At 41.7% G+C, this 27,363-nt stretch overlaps 1 protein-coding gene across 2 annotated transcripts in view; it reads left to right on the forward strand.

The window, feature by feature from the left end:
* Positions 1-27,363, forward strand: part of lnx1 (ligand of numb-protein X 1) — a 137,527-nt gene that overhangs the window by 14,024 nt on the left and 96,140 nt on the right. For both annotated transcript variants that reach the window (XM_008111662.3, XM_003221558.4), the window contains exon 2: positions 23,657-24,147. In XM_008111662.3, coding sequence (XP_008109869.2) covers positions 23,756-24,147 — 392 coding nt within the window. In that variant the 5' untranslated portion in view covers positions 23,657-23,755. The remainder of the gene's footprint in view (positions 1-23,656; positions 24,148-27,363) is intronic.

Genomic DNA, 27,363 nt, shown 5'->3' on the forward strand with positions numbered 1-27,363 from the left:
ACTAATAGTTTTGTTGGGATGTTAAAATAGTACAAAGGCACTAGGTCCTACCCAATTTTGGAAAACAAGTAGAGTCAACCCTGGTTGTTACTTGGATGGGAGATCAGCAATTAATATTTCAGAAGAAGGAACTGACTAAACCACCTCTGGGTATCCCTTGCCTAAGAAAGCCCCATGAAATTCATTGTGTTGTCATAAGTTGACGGGCAACTGGGAGGCGCATCTGTTGTGATGATGGTGTTCCTTCAAATTGTTTCCAACAAATGGTTACCCTAGGGTACATATACACATACAAATCACCATGAGTGAATGACCAGCAATGAAAGGAATGGGTCCTCTGTATTTAATACTCCCTCGCTTTGACTGTCATTTCCCTCTTGGACATGAAGTGTGTTTCCACAGAACACATTTATCATTCTTGGATGCCATTTTTACTGCCATGGCTCTATCCAACACAGGCATGGGATTTGAGTCTCTGAATGTTTTTTTTTTTTTTGAAGACCTATAGGATCTCTAAACCATTGAGCTGCCTCAAAGGGATGTTTACGGTCAAAATATCCCTCCTCCCAATGCTATCCAATATAAGCTTATCCCTTTTGAAGAAATGCACGTTAAAACAAACTGGAAGCCGTACTGGACAAAGAGGGCTAACCTAGTGGTTGCCTTCAGCCTAGAATGATGTCTTGTGATGGTGCCATTACAACATTTCATAGTGAGATCTCAGGCCCAAGATTATAGTAGTGCAGCAAAGCAAAGGCATCCAATCTAGTTTGGCCTCAATCTTGAAATTAATTGTTTTTAGACATCCAAGCCATCTCTAGGAAATTAATTAATTTGCTCTAAGTTATTAATTCCAGCCAGGGTGAACAAGGAAGGCTGATCAATTACTTATTGATTCAGCTCCAATTGTTAGGCTTAGTGCATACACATTTGACACACAGTCTAGAGTCGACCCTACCATAAAAGTTGGGATGTTAGCACCATCCTCCTGCTCCCTAAAGCAGTGATTTTTTTTTTTGCCTTGCTGCTCTAAACAAAATAACTAAAAGGTCAGCATTATCAATTAAATGTCAAGGGTGAAGCTACATTTTTATTGTCCTTGGGTTCCAGGAATCTGAAGCCTTCTGCATGCGAAGCCAGCTGCCTTCTCGACAAGCTCAGCCAGATGAAGATTAAGTTAAAATTGCCTTGAGGGTTTGTTTTTTAACCAAACATTTTACATTTTTCCAAACAAACGAAGCAAACAAAAATGTTATGTGTCATTATTCTTTGGCATCTAGTAACCTTTACTAAGGACAAGGGGCCATCATTAAAGCAGAAAAAAAGGAGAAATGAAATGGTTTCCAATAGGCAAAGAGTTCAGGCTAGGCTGCATTTTATCACCCTTTCTGTTAATTTGTATTCATTTTATTTATTTATTTAAAACATTTATATTCTGCCCTTCTCACCCCGAAGGTGATCCAGGGCAGAGCACAACATATATATGGCAAACATTCAATGCCGGAATATAAAATAAACTATAAATATACATAAACACTAAAAGCAGTTATCTTCACATTAAAACAATTATTTAATAACAATAATATAATAATAACTTTATTCTTATACCCCACCCCATCTCCCTGAAGGGACTCGGGGCAGCTTACATGGGGCCATGCCTGGACGCAACAGCACAAAATCAAAACAAGAACAATAAACAAATCAGCCAACAATAAAACATCAACATGGATAAAACAATTATAAAAGGTCAATATACAAAATGATGTTAAAATCATGAGTTGGATCAAAAATATCTGGGCCAAGGTGCAGAAAAATGTCAAGTCATCAGGGAGGGGTAATTACACAGCAGGTGTAGTAATTAAAGTGCTAAGTGTATCCTGAGAAAGCATACTTGAGGGTCTATTGCTTAGTAGGCAAGTAAGTTGATCCTACAAGGATCAATCATCAAAGGCCTTCTGGAAGAGCCAGGTTTTCAGGCTCTTCCGAAAAGAAAGAAGGGTGGGGGCCTGCCTAATCTCCCTGGGGAGCGAGTTCCAGAGCCGGGGGGCCACGACGGAGAAGGCCCTCTCTCTTGTCCCCACCAAACGTGACTGCGAGGGTAGTGGAAGCAAGAGGAGGGCCTCCCCCAACGAGCGAAGAGATCGTGCGGGTTCATAGGGGGAAATGCGGTCTCGAAGGTAGATGGGTCCCAAACCGTTTAGGGCAGGGGTCCCCAAACTTTTTAAACAGGGGGCCAGTTCATGATCCTTCGGACCGTTGGAGGGCCGGACTATAGTTGGCCACCGAGCAATAATAAATAAATAAATAAATAAATAAATAACAATAACAATAAAAAAGAGGGTTGGAAGACACCCTTTGGGCCATTAAGTCCAATCCCCTTCTGCTTTGTGCATCGAAAGCACAAGCAAAGCACCCCTGACAGATGACCACCCAGCGTCAATGTTAAGAAGAAGAAGAAGAAAAAGAAGAAGAAGAAGAAGAAGAAGAAGAAGAAGAAAGAGGGTTGGAAGAGACCCCTTGGGCCATTTAGTCCAACCCCCTTCTGCCTCTGTGCACCAAAAGCACAAGCAAAGCATCCCTGATAGATGGCCACCCAGCCTTAATAATAATAATAATAATAATAATAATAATAATAATAATAATAATAATAATAATAATAATAATAATGGTTGTAAGAGAAGAAGAGACCCCTTGGGTTACTTAGCCCAACCCCCTTCTGCCCTTGTGTCGTGGGGGCCGGATAAATGGCTTCGATGGGCCGCATCCGGCCCCCGGGCCTTAGTTTGGGGACCCCTGGTTTAGGGCTTTGTAGGTAATGACCTGCACCTTGAATTGGGCTTGGAAAATAAACGGCAGCCAGTGGAGCTCCTTAAACAGTGGCGTTGAACGCGCCCTGAAAACCATCACAAGTAAGCCGTACTGGATCCGGTCAGCAGAGTGAAATTTCCTATTACTATCCCAAAGTCTTTGTGCCACAGCCAAGTTTTACCATCTTTTGGAAGGACAGGAGGGAGGGGACTGATCTAATCTCGCCAAGGAGAGAGTTCCATAGCCGAGGGGCAATCACAGAGAAGGCCCTCTCTCTCGTCCCCTCCAAATGTGCCTGTGACAGTGGCAGGACCGAGAGCAGGGCCTCCCCAGAAGATCTTAATCTTCGTGGTGGTTCATAGAGGGAGATGCATTTGGATAGGGGCCATTTAAGGCTTTATTGGCCAAAGCCAACACTTTGAATTGTGCTCGGGAGCAAACTGGCAACCAGTGGAGTTGACGCAACATGGGAGTTGTGTGCTCCTTGTATGCCATCCCAGTTATTAACCTGGCTGCCTCTCGTTGGACTATTTGATGCTTCCAAACAGTCTTCAAAGGCAACCCCAAGTAAAGCATAGAGTGTGTGATGAACATATCATACATAAAGCAGGATTAGACTCAAAAAGAGGAGATGTGAATGATTACTGGATAAACTCAAGGAAAAATGTTCAAAGGCACACTTGCAGTTCCATTTTTTGTGTATTATTGTGAAAGCTGGACAGTGAAGGAAGCTGACAGGAAGGAAACCAATGCATATGAAATATGGTGCTGGCAAAGAGTTCTACAAATATATGTATTTTAAAGACTATAAGGTGCCTAGCACCTTATAGTTGGCCACGCCAATGTTGAACCCTGGTCACGGTATCTTGGTTCGTTGATGGAGTCTTCTGTCATTAGTTTTTAAGACTGTGTTAATTGATTGATTTGTATGTCTTGTATACTTATGTTCATTATTGTATTATGTTTAGTTGTCATGTGGTTTTAAGTTGTTGTATGGTTTTCTGTTATGCTGGAAACTGTGCTCAGTTCCTTGAGAAGATAGGGCGGTATATAAATAAGGGTTTAAAAAAAAAATTAAATGGCTCCTGGAGCAAATTAAGTCTAAACTTCCTCCAGAATCCAAAGTGACTAAACTGAGACTATTGTACTTGGTACATGAGAAGACATGATATTCATTCATTCATTGCTTCCTTTATTTCAATTTTATACCACCTTTCTCCGAGAATGTGCCCCCAGGCAGCTTCCAGAGAGTCAGTTAAAAGGTATAAGACATAGTATTATATTAATTAAAATGATCACATAAATCAGTAGGCAATCATTTCAAAAACTTTAAAAAATATAATAGGCCCCATACCCCCAATAGACCAGAGCCTTTCAGGAAGGTCCATTTCTAATGGGGTATCAAATTAATTCGGGACAAAGTAGGGTTTTTCTGCTATGTCCCAAATTAATTCTCTTTTACCAGAGGCATCATTTGGAAGCCTCTAGTAAAAGTCTGTCAGGGCCCGCAATTTGGGCCCTGTCCGGAAGGGCCCTACAAGGTTCATTCATAGGATTATCCTAAATGGAAGTCAACTTGATGGCAGTTAACAACTGCAAAGATAGAACAGCCCCCCAGCTTTGTTGGACTACAGGTTCACACATTCCTTTCTATTTCTTATGCTGACCAGGACTCCAGGAACTTACAGTTGGACACCTTCTGAAGGGTTACATGACTCCTACTTCTGAACTAGAAAATGTATAAGTGTTGTATAACAAGGTGTACATATATGAAATGAGAGAAACCAATCATAAAAACATGTGAGATATGGAGACAAATATATGCATCATTCAAATGTACAATAGACCTTTGGTATCCATTAGGGTTTGATTCCAGGGCCCTTATAGATACGAAATCATTGGGCAATCATTTTCAAGTCCCGTTACATACAATGGCAAAATAAAATGATGACCCTTTCATAAAAAAGCAAACTCGGAGTTTGGAGAGGTTAATAAAAAAACATTTTTAAGCCATGAATGGTTTAATCTGTGGTACAGATCCCATGGATATGGAGGGCTGACTAAAGGCAGACACAAGTTGATCTCACTCCATAGACAAAAACGGCATGCTGGTCCCTGGTTTCATGGGCATCTGTTTTCTGTTTGCACAGCCGAACTGTTGGTTTTTCTTCTTCTTCTTCTTCTTCTAAGACTTGCTTCTTTAAAAAAAACTGGAGTTGATTCAATGGGAAGTAACAAAAATAACTTGTAGAACACAGAGAACTTGGTTTTAAGAAAAGATGTTTGTGATTTTAATGCCTGTCAACAGATTTTGCTGTACAAGCTTGGAAATTCAGTGCAGAGTTTGGTAGCTTAGAGTTTGGCTTTCACTTTAAACATTGTGTGGAATTGTAAAAGTATCAGGACCACAGAGAGATGTTTCTGGAGACCTCCAGCAGTCAGGGGAAAGGTCTTTCTCTGGGCCCCTCCAGACAGGGCCCAAAATGCGGATCCTGGGTTTTTTTGTTTGTTTGTTTGTTTTACATTTTAAGGCTTTTGGGGGTGGTTTGGGGTAGCCCCATTTCAGCCTGGATTTTTCTTTGTACATGGAGGCTTAAACCCACGATGAAGCAGGTTTCTTAAACCCGCTTTGATTTGGGTTTAAGTCCTGTGTGGAAGCGCCCTCTCTCTCCCTCACTCTTCCTTTCTATTCATCATCTGGAATCAAATTTGTAATATCTTTCCCTGTTTTCCATTCTAACTTGTGCATCCTTCTTTGCCTTGCACCACCCTATATTTGGTTTTCTGTATTTTCCACTGTCGGGCTCACTTCAAAGGACCAGTCTGAACGCAGATCAAAGATAGCTGCTCTCAAATCCAATCTTTATTGAAGAATACATGACTTTGGAAAAGTCGAGAATGACCTAATGTTTACATACATCTAATTTTATCACTTCTGATGCAACGTAATACCACACGCAAATATCATCATCAAATCCCACCCCCTGGATCACATTACTACCATTCCCACACACTACATCAATTATAATTGTTTATACTTTCAACCCTGAGTTCCCAGGCTCATTTTATCTTCTCCCGCCAGGTGCTTGCAGGATTGTTTATGTTATGAAGTCAGATTCAGGGCTTGGAAATTCAGCCCTGGGATCTGGCTCCATGACATGGCGCCCTCGTTTTCTTCGTCCTCCTCTTCGGTTCTTCTTTCATCATAGTTCTGAAACAAATCAAACAATAACTCTATGTGTCCATTTTGTCCAAAGTCCCCATATACTTTTTCAGTAAGCTGCGATGGAACACTGGGTGTATTTTCCCTAAACTTTTTGGCAATGCCAACTGGAAAGTTACTTCATTGATAACACCCTGTATTCTGAATGGTCCAATATATTTGGGGCTCAGTTTTCTTGAAGGTAGCCCCAATTTGATGTTTTGGGTACTTAACCACACTAGATCTCCTTTATCTAATTTATCGCCTTCCACCCTCTTTCTGTCTGCGAACGCTTTATACTTTTTGTGTGCTTCCTTTAAGGATGCAGTCACTTGACTCCAGCATTCTAGCATTTGCGTTTTCCATTTCCCTGCCTCTGTTTCCTCATTTTCTGTCCATCTTGGCAACTGGGGTAAAGGCTGTATTTCATACCCGTAAACTACTTCAAAGGGGGTTTTATTTGTTGCTGAATGTATAGTCGAATTAAAAGCTAGTTCCGCAAAAGCCAACCACCTAGACCAGTCATTTTGTCTCATGTTAGAGTACATTCGAAGGAACTGCCCAAGCGTCTGCTGAGTACGTTCTACCGCCCCGTTTGTCATGGGGTGAAAAGCAGAACTTAGACTCCTTTCTGCTCCTAGCATTTCCAAGAATTTTTCCCAAAATTTTGCTGTGAATTGTACTCCTCTGTCACTGACCACTCTACTGGGACATCCATGCAGTTTGTAAATATGATTTATGTACAGTTCAGCTAGTTTCTCGGCCGATGGTAGTTTCGTCAGCGCTATAAAGTGGGCCTGTTTAGAAAACAGGTCTAATACTGTCCAAATATAACGATGTCCTTTGCTAACCGGCAGTTCCCCCACAAAGTCCATAGCTACACATTCCCAAGGTCTGGTAGGTTCCGCTACCGTTTGTAATAATCCCATAGGCTTCCCTCCTCTCGATTTATTTCTGGCACAATCATCACATTGAACAACATGATTCTTTATGTCCTTCCTCATTCCTGGCCACCAACAATGTTTTGCTATTGCCTTTGTTGTTTTTGTAATTCCTGTATGACCAGCGCTCTGGTTGTTGTGAAAACGATGCAAAATCTTAATCCTTAATATTGCTGGGATATACAGTTTCTTGTTTACAAACCAAAATCCCCCCTTCTGCTCCCCCTTTTCTGCGTTGGATGCGATCCATTGATCTCCTTCATAAGACTGTTTCAGTTCATTTCCCCAATTATCTTCCCCGCCGAGTTCAACAAAAGCCGTGTTCTCCTTTTGGGTTTGTGCTCTTGTCCTGACAGCTAAGCCCCATTGTTTGTCAGAGAATATTGTCCCCTCTTTTGCTGTGGTTATGCCTTCGTGTTGAGGCATGCGTGAAAGAGCATCTGCCAAGACATTCTGCTTCCCTTGAAAAAACTTTAATTGGAAATCGAATCTGCTGAAGTATTGCGCCCATCTAATTTGTTTGGGAGATAATTTTCTAGGAGATTTTAAATACTGGAGGTTCTTATGGTCAGACCAAATTTCAAATGGGATTCCGCTTCCTTCGAGGAAGTGTCGCCAGCATTCTAAGGCTTTTAATATGGCTAATGCCTCTTTTTCCCATATTGGCCAACTTTTTTCAGTTTCGCTGAACTTCCGGGACAAATATCCACAGGGTTTTAAGTTCCCATTTTGATCTTTTTGCAATAGTACTGCCCCGTACGCACAGTCTGAGGCATCGCAATGGATTATGAAAGGGCTCCTGATATCGGGGTGTTTTAGGATGGGTCCTTCTGTGAAGCATTCTTTTAGGGTTTCGAATGCCTTTTGGCATTCTGGCGTCCAACTTAGTCTGGCGCCAGGAGCTTTTACTTTTGCTGTCTCCCCTTTCCCTTTTGTTTTTAAAAGTTCAGTAAGGGGTGCGGTTATTTGCGCGAAGCCTTTTATGAAGGGTCTGTAAAAATTTGCAAACCCCAGAAATGATTGCAATTGCCTCCTTGTTTGAGGCACTCCCCATTCTTTCACATCTGATACTTTAGCTGGATCCATAGCTAGCCCTTCTGGAGATATCCGATACCCCAGAAAGTCAATTTGAGTTTTATTAAATTCACATTTGGACAGTTTTGCGTACAGCTTTGCTTCCCTTAGTCTCTGCAAAACTTCCCGGACCAATTTTACGTGCTTTTCCTTATCTTCATTCACGATCAAGATATCATCAAGAAATATGAATACCCCTCTGTACAACAATGGGTGTAGTATTTCATTTATAAGCTGCATAAAGCAACCGCCTCCATTTTTTAAACCGAAAGGCAAAATTTTATATTCAAAATGGCCGAATGCGCAGGAAAATGCAGTTTTCCAAGTATCCTCCGGTTTGATTCTTAATTTATGATACGCCTCAATTAAATCCAGTTTAGTAAATATGCTCCCTTTCTTCAATACGGTAATTAAATCCTTTACTAAGGGCATAGGGTATTTATTGTCCTTAGTAATTGCGTTTAAATTTCGATAATCAATGCACAATCGTAGGGAGTTGTCTTTCTTTCTCCTAAATAACACTGGGGCCCCGAGAGGAGAGTTGGATGGCTTAATGAAGCCTCGCGCCAGGTTTTTATCAATATATTTCCTCAATTCCTCCTTCTCCTGCACAGACATGGGATACACTTTTGGTTTTGGTAAGTTTGCTCCTGGGGTTATTTCAATTTCTACTTCTATATTCCTTTTGGGAGGCAATTTACTGGCCTCTTTCTGATTGAAAACATCCACAAAGTCTCTGTATTCAGGTGGCAATAGCTGTGGGTCTATTTCACCTGCTTCATCTTCCTCGTCCTCCTCTTCTGCAATTTTGCTTATCTCCCATTGCGTCTGCTGTTCTTTGAATGCTAGGCTCTTTCCTCTCCAATCTACTTCAGGATTTGCCTGTTCGAGCCATGGTATCCCTAATATTACGTGGTATGTGGCAATAGGGGCTATCACAAAGGATATTCTTCCTTCCCATTTGCCTATTTTACATGGGACCCCCCGTATTTCCTTTGTAGATACTTCCCCAGCAGCGACTGATCCATCTAGCTGCGAAAATGCAATTGGGGAGTCAAGCGCCATCTGCTGGCATTTCAGCGCTCCTGCTAATTCCGGAGTTATAATATTTCTAGAACAACCACAATCCACAAATGCCTTGCAGGTGGCCCGATTCTCTAGCCCCGAGAGGCAGATTGGCACTACTATCATGCGTTTGTCCCGACTCACCAGTTTTTCTGAAGATTCTGGGGCTTGCGCCTCCTCTTCCGCGCGCCTCCCGGTTGCTGGCTTGGGCTTTGGGGGTTTTGGCGGCTCCCCCTTCCGGGCCCAGCATTCTGCTGCCCGGTGGCCCGTCTTCCCACATACAAAGCATCCCGGTTTAGGTTTGTTGTCGTCTCCTCTGGAGGGAATCCCCGGCCTCCCTCCGGGTCTTTCCTGCTTCCTCGTTTCTCCTCGACCTCTCGCCACCGGTCTTTGCTGGCCGCTGCTGCTCCTGAAGCGCTTTACTTGGGCCAGGGTGGATTCGACGCGCCCCGCTAGTTGAATCCATCCCTGGAGCGTTTCGGGGTCATCTCTATGCGCTGCCCAGCTGAAAATCTCGGGGCGTAGTCCCTCTTTAAATAATTCCACTTTGGTCACTTCAGACCACTCTGGTACCCTTTCCGCGAGGTGGAGGAATTCCTCTGCGTACTCGGGCACTGTTTTGTCTCTCTGCTTTATTCCTTTCAGCTGGTCTCGAGCCCTCAATTGCTCTAGCCGGTCTCTGAACCGGGTTTCCAGCGCGGCGAGGAAGCGGGGCACTGACCTCAGGCATGGGTCGCGTCTGGCATGTAGCTGCACATACCAGCTGGCTGCTCCTCGCTTTAGTGTGTTGCCGATGGCTCGAACCCTGCTTGCTTCGGAGGGGAATGTGTGTGCATTGTCTTCCATGTATCCTCTGATGCTAATTAGAAAAAAGTTCAGTTCATCTGATTCCCCTCCGTATTCTAGTTTGAGATCTTCCCTTCTTGGCATCCATTCTGCGGCCCGTTGATGCTGTCTGGGAGGCATGGGGAAGGGTTGCATCAGGTTTCCTCGGGCGGCTCCTTGGAACACGCCGCGCCCCACTCCGGTGGTCATTCTGCGCGGCTCCTGAAAGTCTGCCGCCGCTGTCGGCCCTTCCGCCCATCCGCATGCTGGCCTCGCTGTAGCCCCCTCATCTCGCCTTTCCTCGTCGTACGGCACATCCTCCTCCTCTTCCTGGATCCCCCGCTCCTCTCCGCCTTCGTCTGCAAATCCACTGGACCCGATCCCTGGCCCCAGTGGCCTTTCCACCCCGACGCCCATCCGGGGGGTTGGGAGCTCTGTTGGAGATGGCGGCCTCAGAGTTCCCAGAGCTCGCTGGCGCTCCACTTCGCGCGCCATTCTGTCTCGGAACTCCAGCTCCTGCCAGTATTCCTCATCTCCCTCGTCCCTTGCCGCCACGGGACTCTGCGTTGACGCTCGCTGGCCCCTCTGGCTCCAATCTCCTTCTTTACTTGGCTCTCTCTCGGCGCCATATCGGATGGGTTCCTTTTGGAGATTCTCTTCCAATAGTGGCACCAACCTCCCCACGGTTTCCGACAGCCTGGATAAATTAGTTTCCAGGATGGATAACCGCAGGGCCACGGTCTCCGGCATGCTTCCTCCAGATCCCCAACTGGTTTCCGCAGCCGCAGAGACGCCTCTTCCTCCCCTGGGAATCCTCTGGGTCACGCCGTTCGGCCTGGGGTACCCCGTAGAGGAAGCTATGGCTTGCAGCGTCTCTTCTCTCTTCGGCCGGGCCCCTTGCAAAGGCCTCCCTGCCCCATTTGGGCTTTGATCTCCTTCTTCACTCATTATCACTTCACTGCGAATTCCGCAGGAGGGTGAGAACGGGATTCTCGACTTAAATGTCGGGCTCACTTCAAAGGACCAGTCTGAACGCAGATCAAAGATAGCTGCTCTCAAATCCAATCTTTATTGAAGAATACATGACTTTGGAAAAGTCGAGAATGACCTAATGTTTACATACATCTAATTTTATCACTTCTGATGCAACGTAATACCACACGCAAATATCATCATCAAATCCCACCCCCTGGATCACATTACTACCATTCCCACACACTACATCAATTATAATTGTTTATACTTTCAACCCTGAGTTCCCAGGCTCATTTTATCTTCTCCCGCCAGGTGCTTGCAGGATTGTTTATGTTATGAAGTCAGATTCAGGGCTTGGAAATTCAGCCCTGGGATCTGGCTCCATGACATTCCACCCTGTGAAAAGCACCCTTGGTCTTTTTACTCAAGCTCTTAATCTTCTATTTGATATATTGAAATGAATAATTCTGATTGATTTTTCCCTCCTGGGAAACCACAAGATTTCTCTTAGCTTGCCAACATTTTTTTCAACAACAACAACTAATTAATAGTATTTTAATAATAGCTTTGGGAAGTGCTGTTAGCCACTTTTAGTGTATATCTTCAAAGAATTTTGTAAAATGGTGCAAGACAAATTTGTGTAGTAACTTGTGTAGTAACTAGGTACATCAGGAGAATATAAACAGATGAGCTCAAAATTCAGATGTTTTTATTAGCAACCAGACATAAAATGGATGGAGGAAATGTAGTCTGTAGAGACCAGTACAACCTTTCTAGAAATGGTTGGAGCAAATTATTTCTAGAAGACTTAAAGCCAGTGAACTGAGTAAAGATAACAACTGTTAAGGAGCAAGGACTAACAAACTTACAATATTTGGAAAAAATATCTTGACAGATTGAAGGTAGCATTTCTCAGCATAGCCCATGGTTAAATTGTGGATTTTTGCTATCACAGGATATTGTCACGAGCTTCCTCTTGGAAGGGTTTGGAAGGAGACTAGGTAAATTCACAAACAGAAGGGCATCAATGGCTAAACACATCTACAGAGCAGTAATCCTTTGGTGTAGCGAATTGAAGGTTGGATTATAATTCTAGAGACCAGGGATTGAATCCTCCCTCAATCATGGAAACCCTAGGGTCCCCTAGGAGAGAAGGGCGGGGTAGAAATATCGGAAATAAATAAATAAATAAACCCAGTGGGTGTCAAGTCACTCTTTCCCCCATGAAAGGGTTACCACAAGTCAGAAATGACCTTAAGGCACATAATATTTATGTATCATTTGCTAGGGTTCTTATGGCCAGTGCAGCTACACTCATGTCCTGCTTGTGAGTTTTGTTGGGTAGCTGATTACCTTATGTGCTGATCAATAAAATACCTTGGAAAATTTCCTTCCATTGAGCATAATTTTGAATATCCCCTCACCATGTTAGGTGTGGGATTCTGGGAGTTTTAGTTCAAAAAGTAACATTTCCATCTTATAGTCTGGGTACTAATTTGATCTGATCTAATCTGATGCACCATGACGCTTTTTATGTTTTTAGAATATCTGTAATTCATATTTAATCACTGGTTTCCTTGTTTCTTAGTCAACATATTGGAATAGATCTTTAACTACATCATCTAAACTAAACAATAGTCATAATGGGCTGTCCTGCTCATTGTGTTCAATTAATAGGCGTGTTTTCCCTATTAATTCTAATGGAAATCATCCAGTTTATGTATTTGTCATAACAAGAAAGTCATCCACTTTCAACCTTGTCCCCATATAAAATCTATGTTATCTGAAAGTTTATCTGCTGTTGTTGTTGTTTTGCTTGGAATTTTGATTTTGGTGCTCCTTATTGTTTATTTGCTATTTTATTACATGTCAGTATTTTTAAAGCTTTTAAAAAATGTGTTTGGATTTTAGAATGATTTTGTGATTTTTATACCGTTCCGTCCATTTAGATGGCAGGGAACTGTACAACCCCCTCCAGAACAAAAGAAGCAGTAAAACGGGGGGAAAGGGGGAGAACAGTAGTCGTTTGGTTGGCTGATTTTCGGCCCTTAGCTGTAGACCATGACTGGCAGGGCCTACAGCCAAACGCTGGGCACCTGACACTCATAGACCCAGCTCGCAGGGCCTACAGTCGAGCTCCAAGCACTCGATGCTCATAGGCCCAGCAGGCAGGGCCTACAGCTGAGCACCAGGCCCACTTTGTTTTTTTCAGACTTTGGACCGAGAAGCTCATTTGTATAGGCTCCTGTTTCCTTAAGTAGCAGACGGATATAGAAACGGGGCCATACGAATAGTACAAATGGAAACAGGTCGTTCCATAGAAATGCACAAGACTAGTCAGTATAAATGTGCCCTAAATGAAACCATGGATGTGGATTACAGGGTCTTTTAGTATTTACTTTTTCTGACTACTTCTCCTAGATTTTCCTACATGCCATGACCATGCTGGCTTGGGAATTCTGGGAGCAACAGCCCAAGAAAGCAATTTTTTTGAGCTCTGATATGAACCTGGTTTCCTAAATCCAATTGGTAAGGCATACTAGCCTCCAAAGCTCTCTGCATACAAAGGAATCGTTATTAATTACCACAGGGTCATGCTGCAAAATCAATAAGAATGTGTCATTTGATGTTTAACACTTGACCAGTTTGCCTGTAAAAGCCTGTACATTTAGAGGAACAGATGAAGTGGCAGCTAGGCAGTTAGCATTCTATAGCCCCACATATTTGCATAATAAGATTTATTACACAGAGTGCCGTTGCATTTATGTGAGCAATTAGGAGGAGCACATATTTCAAGGAGCAGTTCAGAAGAGTTTGGGCACCTGACTTGGTTTACACCACATGACTGTGTCCTAATGTGTAGGAGAGAAGCGTGCTAGTAAAGCAGTCAACTGCTGTCTTTTGGTGTCTCCGGACCTAAAGGGTTTTTTGCCTGTGGATAGGTGAAAGAAGTAGATGCCAAAGGTTAACTTTACTGGATTACCCAAGAAGTTAGAAAATTTGAATAGTATTCTTTGGGAATGGTGGAATATGTTGGAGTCACAGATCTTTTGAAACATGTGATATGCCTTGAAGCATCTCTGTGCAGTGCACCTAGAACCAAGGTAAGTGTGAAATATGGAATATGATTCCAGCCTAGAATACATAACCCTGGATACTGGAATGAGCATGTAGCATGTCTTTGCTTATGCATATTACCATCAAACTAAGGCCATACACATGAAGGCCTCCCTTCAAATCCTTCTATGCATATATTAAATATTTAACTACTTTGTGGTGGAGACATTTCCATGTATATGTCATCGGCTGAAACAAGGAAGGTGTATTATGTATAACTGTAGTGGAGTCATTTGGGGGCAATTCCCACTTCAATTTTCAATGGCTGCGTTTTGCTTTTTTACATTTTGCTCCCACATTGTCTGTGATTCAGACTTGAGTCTTTGTAAAACAAAAAATAGTTTTCTCTTTGTGTTTGTAGTCTTTTCAGATCCCTTCCTCCCCTCATTTGGTTAACATTAATGTAGATTAGCTGAAGTGTTGTCTAGCGCCCTTTCAAGCATTTTACAAAGTTCATCATGTGCATGAGAAAACTTGTAGCCACAGATTCTGCATCCATGGATTTCACTATCCGTAACTTAGAAATACAGTAGAGTCTCACTTATCCAAGCCTCGCTTATCCAAGCCTCTGGATAATCCAAGCCATTTTTGTAGTCAATGTTTTCAATATATCGTGATATTTTGGTGCTAAATTTGTAAATACAGTAATTACAACATAACATTACTGTGTATTGAACTACTTTTTCTGTCAAATTTGTTGTATAACATGAAGTTTTGGTGGTTAGTTTGTAAAATCATAACCTAATTTGATGTTTAATAGGCTTTTCCTTAATCCCTCCTTATTATCCAAGATATTCGCTTATCCAAGCTTCTGCCGGCCCGTTTAGCTTGGATAAGTGAGACTCTACTGTATATCGTTAAAGTTCTAAAAAGCAAATCTTAATTTGCTATTTTATATAGGTAAAGATAAAGGTTTCCCCTTGACATTAAGTCTAGTTGTATCTGACTCTGGGTGTTGGAGATCTTCATTTCTAAGCTGAAGAGCCAGCATTGTCAGTAGACACCTCCAAGGTCATGTGGCCGGCATGACTGCATGGAGTGCCATTACCTTCCCACCAAAGCAGTACCTATTGATCTACTCACATTTACATGTTTTCAAACTGCTAGGTTGACAAAAGCTGGGACCACATTTTTCTACGAGTCATTGTATATAATGGGATTTGAGCATCCACAGAACATGGTGTCCATGGGTGAATGTGTGTGTGCTTTGGAAGCAAACCCCAGCAGATACTGAAGACCCATTCTACTGTATTTCCTTTTTTAACTGACAAGATAGAGGGTGATTTTTTTCATGTAAGAGCTGATGGCACAGAGATGCAGTGAGTGTTGCAGTGTGAGAGAGAATCAGCTAACAGATGGTAGTGCTTTCTGCACTGGCAACTAGCAGCTTCCATTTTGCAAAGTACATTTGTCAAAGAAGCTTCGATAGCTCTTTTAAAGTTTTGATTAGAATCTCGAGTCAATTCACTGTTTCTCTGACATGGAAGTCACCAGCTGCAGCTGGCTTTCTGTTGCAAATTTTCACCTGAAGTCATCCCTTGTAACCTCCCCTGGAAGGATAATTCCATCAATAGGCAGCGTGATATCTAAAAATATCCTACATCAGGATGGAAGTATTCCATTCATCTCATTTCAGTAAAGAGAAGAACACAAACTGCTTATCTCAGTTAAGTGGGCCCACTGAATCCATCGCAAAACAGCCAGTCATCACTTATGTAATGAATAGATCTGCCCTGGTTAGGGCTAGCAGTTAGATTTAAGCCAGAGTAAGGCTGAATCCTATACATCTAAGAGGCCAAAGAGGAAAATAAGATTTATCTCTAAATAACCAGTATGGAACGGGAGGTAATTTTCTAAAGATATTTGATAGCAGAAAGATGTTATGAATGTAAATGTTCCCGTAAATAAACAATCAAATCTAACTTTCCCTGAATTGGACATTGGAGGTATTTCTTGCTGTTATAATATAAAGCTGGATAATATTGCAAAATTATTAGGCTTTATTTTAGATGGTGCTATGAGGATATTTTTTAAGGGGCCATGGTGGTGCAGCAGATTAAACTGCTGAGCTGCAGAACTTGCTGACCAGAAGGTCAGTGGTTAAAATCTGCAGGATGGGGTGAGCTCCCATTGTTAGCCCCAGCTTCTGCCAACCCAGCATTTCGAAAACATGAAAATGTGAGTAGATCAATAGGTACAGATTCGGCGGGAAGGTAATGGCGCTCCATGCAGTCATGCCGGTCACATGACCTAGGAGGCGTCAGTGGACAATGCCGGCTCTTTGGCTTAGAATGGAGATGTGCACCAATCCGCAGAGTCAGACTCAACTAGACTTAATGTCAAGGGGAAATCTTTACCTTTATTATGAAGCTATTTTAAATTAGACTCGGATCATGCTATGAGGTTATTTTACTGTTCGCACTAAACATGTCTTAAGGTTAAGGCACAGGACCTAAAACAAATTATTTTGTTTTAGCTGAGAGACCATCTTTTTAGGAATCTTTAGGTTCCTAAGCATGATTCTACAGACAATTTCTGCTGGGAGAACATTTAAATCAAATACGCAAATGTAAAACCTGCAAATGTAGAAGGCTAACTTTTTATAGAACTGTTATTTAGGCTGTATTTCATTGGTGTTCTCCAGATGTTGTCCTCCAGCTGTTGCTGGAGTGCAGTTCCTAGGGCCCTTCCACACAGCGGTATAATACAGAATATCAAGGCAGAAAACCCCACAATATCTGCTCTAAACTGGGTTATCGGAGTCCACACTGCCATATATATATTCCAGTTCAAAGCAGAAAATGTGGGATTTTATTCAGCTGTGAGGAAGGGGCCTCAGAAACCTCACCATAGCTGTACTGGTTTGTTGCTGTTGAGACTTGAAGCTAAACATCTAGAACACTGTTTCTCAACCTGGGGGTTGGGACCCCTGGGGATCGCAAGGAAGCTTCAGAGTTGCCAAAGACCATCAGAAAACACATATTTCTGATGGTCTTAAGCAACCCCTTTGGCAGAGGAGGATGAAGATGTCACTGCTGGTCCTTTGGCCCAATTCTATTGTTGGTGTGGTTCAAGGGAGCTCCTTGATTGTAGGTGAACTATAAATCCCAGCAACTACAATTCCCAAATGTCAAGGGATATTTTCCCCAAACTCCACCAGTGTTCATATTTGGGCATATTGAGTATTTGTGCCAAGTTTAGTCCAGATCCATCATTGTTTGAGTCTACAGTGCTCTCTGGATGTAGGTGAACTACAACTCCAAAACTCAAGGTCAATGCCCACCAAACCCTTCTAGTATTTTCTGTTGGTCATGGGACTTCTGTTTGCCAAAATTGGTTCAATTCCATCATTGGTGGATTTCAGAATGCTCTTTGATTGGAGGTGAACTATAAATCCCAGCAACTACAACTACCAAACGGCAAAATCAATCCCCCCAACCTCACCAGTATTCAAATTTGGGCATATTGTGTATTTGTGTCAAATTTGGTCCAGTGAATGAAAATACATCCTGCATATCAGATATTTACATTACGAGTCACAACAGTAGCAAAACAATAGTTATGAAGTAGCAACAAAAATAATTTTACTTGGCGGTCACCACAACATGAGGAACTGTATTAAGGGGTCGCAGCATTAGGAAGCTTGAGAACCACTGATCTAGAGGCCTGCAAAATTTCCCACTTTTGCTAAATTTACATGCTTAAATGGGGGTTCAGTTGGCAGTCCATACTTGTAGGTTTAATTTCTGTGGTTCTGACTCTTTGAGGATTTGATTAATACATTCTCTCTAGGAATTTCTAGGTTGTCCAGCATGACCCTATAGTCATGCTGAAAATTGACTATAGAGTCACCCTGGAGGACCTAAAGATTCTTAGAATGGTGTTTTATCAGATTTTTATAAAGTGTTTCTGTATTTATTTTGAGGGAGAGTTCTGCACCCCTATTGTATATCTTTTCTCGGCTTCTGTACAACCCTTCTTTCAATTGGATATGTATGACACCTAATTTGCTACTGCAGATACACTTGCCAGGAAATAAGTGTCTTTTTCCTCATGGAGATTACTTCTCCACACAGATATGTAAATTAGTAATAGCAATAGAAGTAATAACTGCCGTAGTCCAGTTAGTTAACTTGTAGAAACAATGGATAAATGTTATGGGCTGCTGGACTGGTTCTATTGTGGGTTTTTTCCCTTTGGAAAATATGTCTGACAATGTTTCTGTTACTTAATAGGATATCGTGAATTATTTAAGCGCCTACTCATTTCTCCACATTATCGTGTTATGCTCCTGCAGTGCAATCCTTTTTTCTGCTTGACATCTCAGCTGTCTTGTAATTGAACTATTAATGTTATTAAAGTTACTGTAATGAAGTGCCTAGAAAGCCTAATGAAATTCAATGGGTTGCTATAAGTTGACAGGTGACTTTAAGACAAATTCACACATACACATTTAGCTACCTCATCAGACAGACAGTGGCAGGAGGGCGGCAATGCTCCGCTTTGCTGTGGGATGTGGGAAGTCCAGCGCCCCACGCCTTGCATCTCCTGGACCCATGGGAGGCCAATCACATGGGAGGAAGTGTGTGGGGTGCATGGCTTTCCCCCACATATTTAATGGCAAAACAGGAAGATTTTCAATAATTTTGTGCATGACGCAAAGTGCATGTCCATTGATCATCAGAAAGTAAATTTTGTAATTATGGCAATATGAAAAAAAATTAAAAGAAGAGAAATGAAATAGTTTGGTTTTTCTTTTTTAAAGGAAAGCCTGCTTTGGAATTTCTGTCTGAGCCACATATGTGGACAATGTTAGATTTTGGAATATTTCTGAAGCCTGTAAAAGAAATATTCAACTTGTGAAGTTTACAGCAGTAATACCTGTTTTTTTCAGATGCCTTTGAATAAGGGCATGGTGTGTTAGAGAAGGGGACTGCACTAACATTTGTGCATACATCAACTTCTTTAAATTGGGCTGTCAGCCAAAAGACACACACATGCAAAATACCCCCCTTACTGATGTGTCCCTGGCTCTACTGTGTCTTAATGGGTATATTTTGTACTGGGTGTTTTTGATTTATTTTGTTTTATTACAAGGGCAAAATGTGACACAAAAAGAACTCTCTTGTCCTAATTTCATTGTGAATGTGAATAAAATAGAACACAGTATTCCTGCAGAACCTGATTTCAACTGGATAAACTACTTTGTGTATGATACAAAGAGAGAAGCAAAGGAATAGAATTTCAGTCGGATGGCCTGAATGTTGTTCACACCCCAGGCACTGACTCCCCGGGTGTCTTTCTGAACAAGTCTGAACTATTTTATCGCCAATTGTCCTCTTTTGCAAAATGGTGGCAATGCTTTAAGTGCCTGTAATAAAAGCTGATTAATTTTTGGACATTACATTGGCATCCTCTGAAGCTTCAGATATGAATAATTTTTATTAGTTCTGCCATCTGCTTGGAATTGTTTGTCACTGTAGGCGGCAGTTCTGCACACATTTCCTTCTTCCTGGATAGAAGCACCATTGAAAAATCTGGAACTTACTTCTGAGTTGACTATTTCCTTGCCTCAGGCATCTTTGTTTAACATTGGGTTGGCCTAGATCTTCTTTTTCTGAGCATTTTTTGTTCTCACACTGCAGAATCTAAATAGAGAAGAGCAAGGGTGAGTTATTTCATACAATTGCTTAGGATACCATCCAAAATATGCTTTCTACAAGATCACATCTGTTGAGTCTAGTGGGACATGCTTTTGTGTGCATTGTTAATATAAAAAAATACTAATCCTATGTTATAGATTGATGCAAGCCTTTTCCTCTTCTTTTTTGCTATCAACAAGCTTTAAATAATCTGTGTGCTGCTAAAACCACTAGAGAGTGATGACAGAATAAAGAAAGAGCACACAGCAGCTACTTCCATTATAAACATAGGCTGCAGTTAACATAAATATTATATTTTGACCCCAATCCCTCTCTGCCTTTCTCTTATGCTTGCCGCAAATTGTATACGAAGGGAACATCCCTCTCCTAGGTTTAATGAAATTGTCATATAATCTTTATAGTAGTGCTTTATAATTCTATGTGTTTTTTTAATACATAATCCTGGGAGCTTGAAAAACACAGCATTCCCCTACAGAATGGAGTCCATAGAAAAGCAGGCAGTTGGATGATGCTTTCTGCAAGATAGAAATGAATGCTGTGATATTTTGTAAGCTTCATGGGGAAGTGAACTCTGTATGATCTGTAGGTTCATCCATCTACCTATGGGAAAGTGGATTAGTTTTCACATCTTGAGAGAAAACATTTACTGTAAAAGAAAGTGTCATGGCTGTTGAGATGGTATTCAGAACTTCCTGGGTCAGCAGGTAGAGCTTAAATGGGATTTAAATTTACAGCTCTCTGCCAGCTTTGTAGGCTTTTCTTAGATTCAAAGGACAAACTGTCATCCAGTATATTTCAAAGGTGTTGCTTTAAAATCTCAATGCATTAGAGATTCCACAGACACTAACCCATTCTAGAAATGTATCTTATTATACATTATTTTCTAGGCTAGCAAGCTAAGTCACGAGACTGAAGCTAAAAGGAGCTATGAAATGATCTCATAATAGTTTATTTCAAGAAGGCCTATTCCACGTTAACTTCTATGGTTCCATCCCGTGAATGGCTAAGTATCTCATCACACGAGGCTTTTGCCCAATCCTACAATGCTGCCAGGACAGAGCCTGATGGAGCCCGTCACAAGACGCGGAGCTAATTCTAGTGGGGCTCCATCCTGGCATCATGGTAAGATGGGTGGTTACTTATGTTCTCATTACCTAAGCTGGAGACAGCACAGGGGAAGCCGAGCAGCGATGGTTTCCCCCATGTGATGGGGAAGTGGGTGGTGTGGGCGATGCAGGGCACTTAATGCCCTTTTTCCTCACTGCCCAACGAATTTGCCCTGCTACCCAACAGATTCCCCTGCTGTTCCCCTGCCTAAGGACCTCCATGGAATGAGATCCTAGGATTGGAAATGTATGAAGAGTCATCTAGAATGGTCAGTCAGAATTTCCCAGTGCCTCATCAAAATTCAAAACCTAGGATTGCAAGGGATGGAACCATGGCAGTTGAAGTAGAATAAAAGTGCTATAATTGTATAGTGTGAATAGGTTCCAGGCCTTAAAATAGTTCTTATTTCATGTAGACATTGGAACTTATCTCATGAGGCTGGCCAACTGCAACTGTAGCAGGATCATAGTGTCTATTACCAATAGTTATCACACAACATCTTGCTGCCTCTTTTGCCTTTGTCACTTGGTCACTGAAGATGTCCCATGTCTCTCCGCTTTGCCAGGGGCATGGGAAAATGGTAGGCAAGCCGCCGCCCCATGCCCCGCATTGCCCGGCTCCTCCAGCAGCGAATTCTATGGAGGAAGTGTGGTGCATATGTGGAGCGTGCAGCTTCCCCTTGCTAAAGTCTACAGCAACATGGGAAGTCTCCCGTGTGGCCGTGGCACTTGCTGACTCTTCCCTCTTTCACTCATGGAGCTGGCGCAGTGTTGTCTGATGGGAGCCAGCTGGCTCCATAGGTGACCTGGTCTAAACTGGCACATGCCACCAAATTTAGCCCCATGTGAAGAGGTCCTTTGCTTCCCTCCTTTACTGCAGTGCTCCTTTTCATAGACAATAATAATTAATGGCTATTCATTCCATTAAAAGGTAAAGGTAAAGGTTTCCCCTGATGTTAAGTCCAGTCGTGTCCGACTCTGGGGGTTGGTGCTCATCTCCATTTCTAAGCTGAAGAGCCAGCGTTGTCCGTAGACACCTCCAAGGTCATGTGGCCGGCATGACTGCATGGAATGCCGTTACCTTCCCGCTGGAGCGGTACCTATTGATCTACTCACATTTGCATGTTTTCGAACTGCTAGGTTGGCAGAAGCTGGAGCTTAACAGCAGGAACTCACTCTGCTCCCCGGATTTGAACCTGGGACCTTTCGGTCTGCAAGTTCAGCAGCTCAGTGCTTTAACACACTGAGCCACCGGAGGCTCCATTCATTCCATTACCCTACCATTATTTATTTCAGTATGATAGGTTCCTTCTGTTTCTGTTGCAATTTGCTGGCAGTCATATGGCAGCAGTGGGTATGATTCTTTGTCTATTCTCTGTCTCCTTGCTATTCCAAAGCAGGCTCTCCTTTTAAAAAACTATTTCATTTCTCTTCTTTTATTTTTTTTATTTGCCATAATTGCAAAATTGTGATAAAAATAAAAAACAAAATAAAAATAAAAACCAAAAAATGACCTTTTGTAGAATTCATTTCAAATCAGTCTTGAAAGACACAACATGAAACCAGTTTGATGTCACACTTAAATGGAGACCGTGATTTAGTTCCATTTTAGCTATACAGCTTGCTGGATAACTTCTTTTCATTCTAATTTCCTTGCGAGTTGTTGTAACAATAACAATAATATAGTAATCTTACATATGTGGACAGTAGGATCTTTGAAGTTGAAGAAAGAGTGTCTACGCAACACAGTATATTGACAATTCTACAATACCAGTTCTGTTTGTAACCAGCCAAAATATACTGTTCTTTCATATAATTCAGCTTCTCTCATTAACCTTTGAATCAGAAGAGGAAGAAGGCCTTTCCCATATCTCGTATAAAGAATGGCCTTTATTTTAAATTTTGAGGATGTAGGTTGTTTATGGGTGAGTAGCAGTTGAGGAGAGAGCCAATGTGATGTGGTGTTTTGAGTGTTGAACTATGAGCCTGGAGACCAGATCCAAATCCCTGTTTGGATATGAAAACCTACTAGGTGATCCTGGGCAAATCACACTCTCTCAGCCTCAGAGGAAAGCAAAGGCAACCCCCTTCCCCAAACAGATCTTGCCTAGAAAGCCCCATGATATTGTTTTAAGGGCCACTAATAGGTAACGGTAAAGGTTTTACCCTGACATTAAGTCTAGTTGAGTCCGACTCTGGGGGTTGGTGCTCATCTCCACTTCTAAGCTGAAGAGCCGGCATTGTCCGTAGACACCTCCAAGGTCCTGTGGCCGGCATGACTGCATGGAATGCCATTACCTTCCTGCCAGAGCTATTGATCTATTCACATTTGCATGTTTTCTAACTGCTGGGTTGGCAGAAGCTGGGGCTGACAGCAGGAGCTCACCCCGCTCTCCGGATTTGAACCAGCGACCTTTCGGTCGGCAAGTTCAACAGCTCAGTGGTTTAATCCGCTGGGCCACTGGGGGCTCAAGGGTCACTATATGTTGGAAATAATTTGAAGACATGCATCAACTAGCCTCTGATCATCTTCATTTCACTACATAATCTGTAACACACTATATAATCTACTGAGAGACAAGTTCTTGGAGCCTTCCAAAAGAAATATAACATTTGCATGTGTTTGCACCTGGATTTGGAAAACAATTGGCCAGAGAGATTGGTTAAAATTTTCATTTTTTTTATCTTCTGCTGCTGATTCATTTAATTGAGGTTGTAATTTGTGTCTGTATATCTTGAGTTCTTGTTCAATTTCCAAAGTGTCATGGGCTATTGGCTTGCATAGTAAAGTTTAATTGACCATTGTATGTCATAATCAATCTTAATACTGCAGTGGCTTTAAACCCCTTTCATTTGATTTGTCATCATGCTTCCCTACAGATCTGAAGAACTACTGAAACAACACATACTTTGGACTGAAACTGAAATTTGAATAGAAATATTTTCCTTGCCCTTTGTGTAATACAACACTCACCAGTTATGAATCAAAAGGATCCATTAGGAGAAGTAGAAGAAAGCGCTGTTCCCTTATGTGTGGTCTGTGGCCAGCCACATCAACCAGAAGAGAACCACGTGTATACCTACACTGAAGATGTGGACGATGACCTCATTTGCCACATTTGTTTGCAACCTTTGCTTGAACCACTGGACACGCCTTGTGGGCATACCTTCTGCACAGTTTGCCTTACAGATTTCTTAGTGGAACAAGACTTCTGCCCTATGGACCGTAAAACTCTGATACTACAGACTTGCAGAAAGTCCAGCTTACTAGTGAATAAACTCTTGGATAAACTCTTGGTTAGCTGTCCTTTCTCAGATTCCTGCTCAGAGATTGTGCCACGCTGTAATCTTGAACAACATTTCCAAAATGGGTAAGTCCTTTTATATCTCATTTCCACAAAAGCTGAGAATTTGCTCAGTGCTAGTGAAAGATCTTGTACTTTTTCAGGTAATGATGTTTTCAAGTATTTTCATTTTTCTGCTATTGTGTAAATACATTGTCTGTTGCATCTCATGCATTCTCAATAGACATTGGATGTAGTGTCACATTTTCACCGTCCCAGGTAATTGAGGGCTTCTGAGAACTGAAGTCCAAAACATCTGGAATAGCAAAGGCCTTACAGTCTTGATCAAAATTCTCAACACGTGGGTCCCCAGATGTTTTGGCCTTCAACTCCTAGAAATCCTAACAGCTGGTAAACTGGCTGGGAGTTGTAGGCCAAAACACCTGGGAACCCACAGATTGAGAACCACTGATCTAAATCAACTGTGACCACTATGTGTATCGGGTTGTCTCATCTGTGAAATTGTGTTTGCTTTGCGCATCCCATATCCAAAATACTTGATAGTTTTCTGTATTTCTGACTTTTATCTAAACTTTGTAATACTTGCATCTGCATAATCAATTATATTGGGAATGGGACACAACTCATAGTCTGAAAATGTTTTCATTGTAATAATGTTTGCATGTGACAAAGTTAGCATAACTTGAGACACCAGAAAGTAAAAGTTTCACTATGTCAGCCACCCACACAGATAATTTTGGATTTGGGACATTTTGAATTTCAGAATTCAATAAGGGATACCCAACCTGTATCTAGTTGGTTGAAAAGGTCTCAGGCTAAGTTTATGCGGCACTTTGAAGGAATTTCTAATGGCTCAAGTGCTAATTTTGCTGTGCTAATTTGTTGCCTAGGGCTTAATACACTCCTACTTAAGAAACATTGCTGAAGTTCATGTAACATAGTGGAACTGGTTTGACAGCGACAACAATTTTCTGTCTCTTACCCAATCTCAATAAGCTCAAAACCCTTGTAGTGTTTAGAGCAGACCCCAGACAACCTGCAGACTGGTTTCCGTATTCTTCAGCGTTTCTCACCCAAAGTTTTTCATCCAACCACTTTGCAAGCCACCTTTAGATTTTACTAATTCCTTCTTTGCAATGTTGCAGTCATGCGGTCATTTGAGTAACTTTGTTTTCACCCTAAGGATATGGGACTTGTTAGGTGACACTTCCCTGTAATCCAGGTGTGCTGATCACAGCTGATATTTTGTTCTTTCCTGCTATAACATGCAATATTAGGAGGTAGGAAGAGAGTTCTTTCTTGTATATTATTCTACTGTTTTTATCTTAACTTGTAATCTGCTTTGGAGAGATGGACATCAGTAAATAAGTAAAATAAAGCAATCATATTCAGTAGCAACCACTTAAAGTAGACTTTCTATTTAACTTTTGGATTTGGTGCTATAGTCTAGAAGTGGTCCAGACAATTTTGATTTCGGAGGAGGGTATGCTGTTTCAGCACTTCTCTCCATGCCGTCTTGCCATGTGAAAGATTCAAATCATTGAGAACATCGGAAAAGTTTGGAGTGCTTAGGCAGAACTATATGCCCCAACACTGATCTGACTGAGACCAACTTTAACAGCCTTGGAAATGATCGGAATCCATTTATTGGCACCTGCACTGATCACACTGCAAACAATCTGTATGGCTTGGTTTTTGACAACAAGTAGTGATGGAAGTAATTGACAAAATAATCCAATAATTTGTGAAAAATGTCTTTCTCAAGTGCTGATAAAACCTGACAACATAATTTTAAATAATTCACAGATCATGACATATTCTGCCAAAATTTGCATATGATGTTTGTGTTGGTTGTGGTGTAATGGTTTGAAACTATAGTATAGCTCAGGAAACTAGGGTTTGATTCCCTAGATGACGATGGAAATTCACTGGGTGACCTTGAATGAATCACACACTCTCAGCCCCATTAAATCCTGTGATGGACTTAACTTAGGTAAGGTAAGGATTTTCCCTACATTAACTCTAGTCGTATCCAATTCTGCTCATCTCCATTTCTAAGCTGAAGAGCCGCCATTGTCCATAGACACCTCCAAGGTCAAGTGGCCGGCATGATTGCATGGAGCGCCATTATCTTCCCGCCAGAGCAGTACCTATTGATCTACTCACATTTGCTTGTTTTTGAACTGCTAGGTTGGCAGAAGCTGGGGCTAACAGCGGGAGCTCACCCTGCTCCCCGGATTCAAACCGATGACTTTTCAGTCAGCAAGTTCAGCAGCTTTGCGGTTTGACTCACTGTGCCACTGGGGCTTTTGGGTTTTACCTTAGAGTTACCATAAATTGGAAATAACCTAAAGGTACACAATAACATTTTTTGTGAAAAATAAACAGCTTTTTCTGCATGGGAAACAGGATTCTATGTGCTAAAATACAGTATGTGAGTTTTGCACAACATTAAGTCTTAAACTGTGAATAATCTTTGAAAATATGTTGTCGAAGGCTTTCATGACTTGGGTGTTGTGTGGTTTCCAGGCTGTATGGCTGTGTTTTGGCAGTATTTTCTCCTGACATTTCACCTGCATCTGTGGCTGGCATTTACAGAGGATCCCCTGAAAATGCCAGCCACAGATGTAAGTGAAATGTCAGGAGAAAATGCTGCTAGAACACAACCATACAGCCCAGAAACCACACAATACTCCAATCTTTGAAAGCAGTTTTTAAAGCCTTCTAAGCAAGAAGAAAATTGCTAAAAATATTATTAGCAAAAAATTTCCTTCAAGAAGACTATTAGCAAAGCATTGCATTCATAGTGTGAAGTAGCTGGGACTTGTGCCCAAAAGGATTCCAGGGAAATCAACAAAGTTTTTCACCTTTATTTATTTATTTCGTGTCAAAGGCATTGCATGGCAAATACATTTCAAAATGATGGGGGGGAAAAGGAAATCACAAGCAACTAAATAGTTTTGGACCAAAAGACCAGTTTTTCACCTAACTTCCCATATTCCCAGTTGACTGTTCATTTGAGAATGTAGGCTTTTGCGGGGAATAGGAATGAGAAATAAATCATTAAATCTGCAAGTCTGAATCTGAATATATTGTGTTGCTGGCCAAATTATTTTTTTCTAGAACAAGCCACAAAGCTACATTCACTTTTCCAATTTAAGAAAATGTGAAAGCAAAAAATCATGGCAGCCAGTGTTATTTCCTTAGAGGTAGTCCTGTTGAACCTTCATTTGACAAGAAGTCATATATTTGAATGTTATTTGCTAGTAAAACACCAGCCTG

The sequence above is a fragment of the Anolis carolinensis genome, chromosome 5, assembly GCF_035594765.1.
Source record: "Anolis carolinensis isolate JA03-04 chromosome 5, rAnoCar3.1.pri, whole genome shotgun sequence".
Classification (NCBI taxonomy): domain Eukaryota; kingdom Metazoa; phylum Chordata; class Lepidosauria; order Squamata; family Dactyloidae; genus Anolis; species Anolis carolinensis.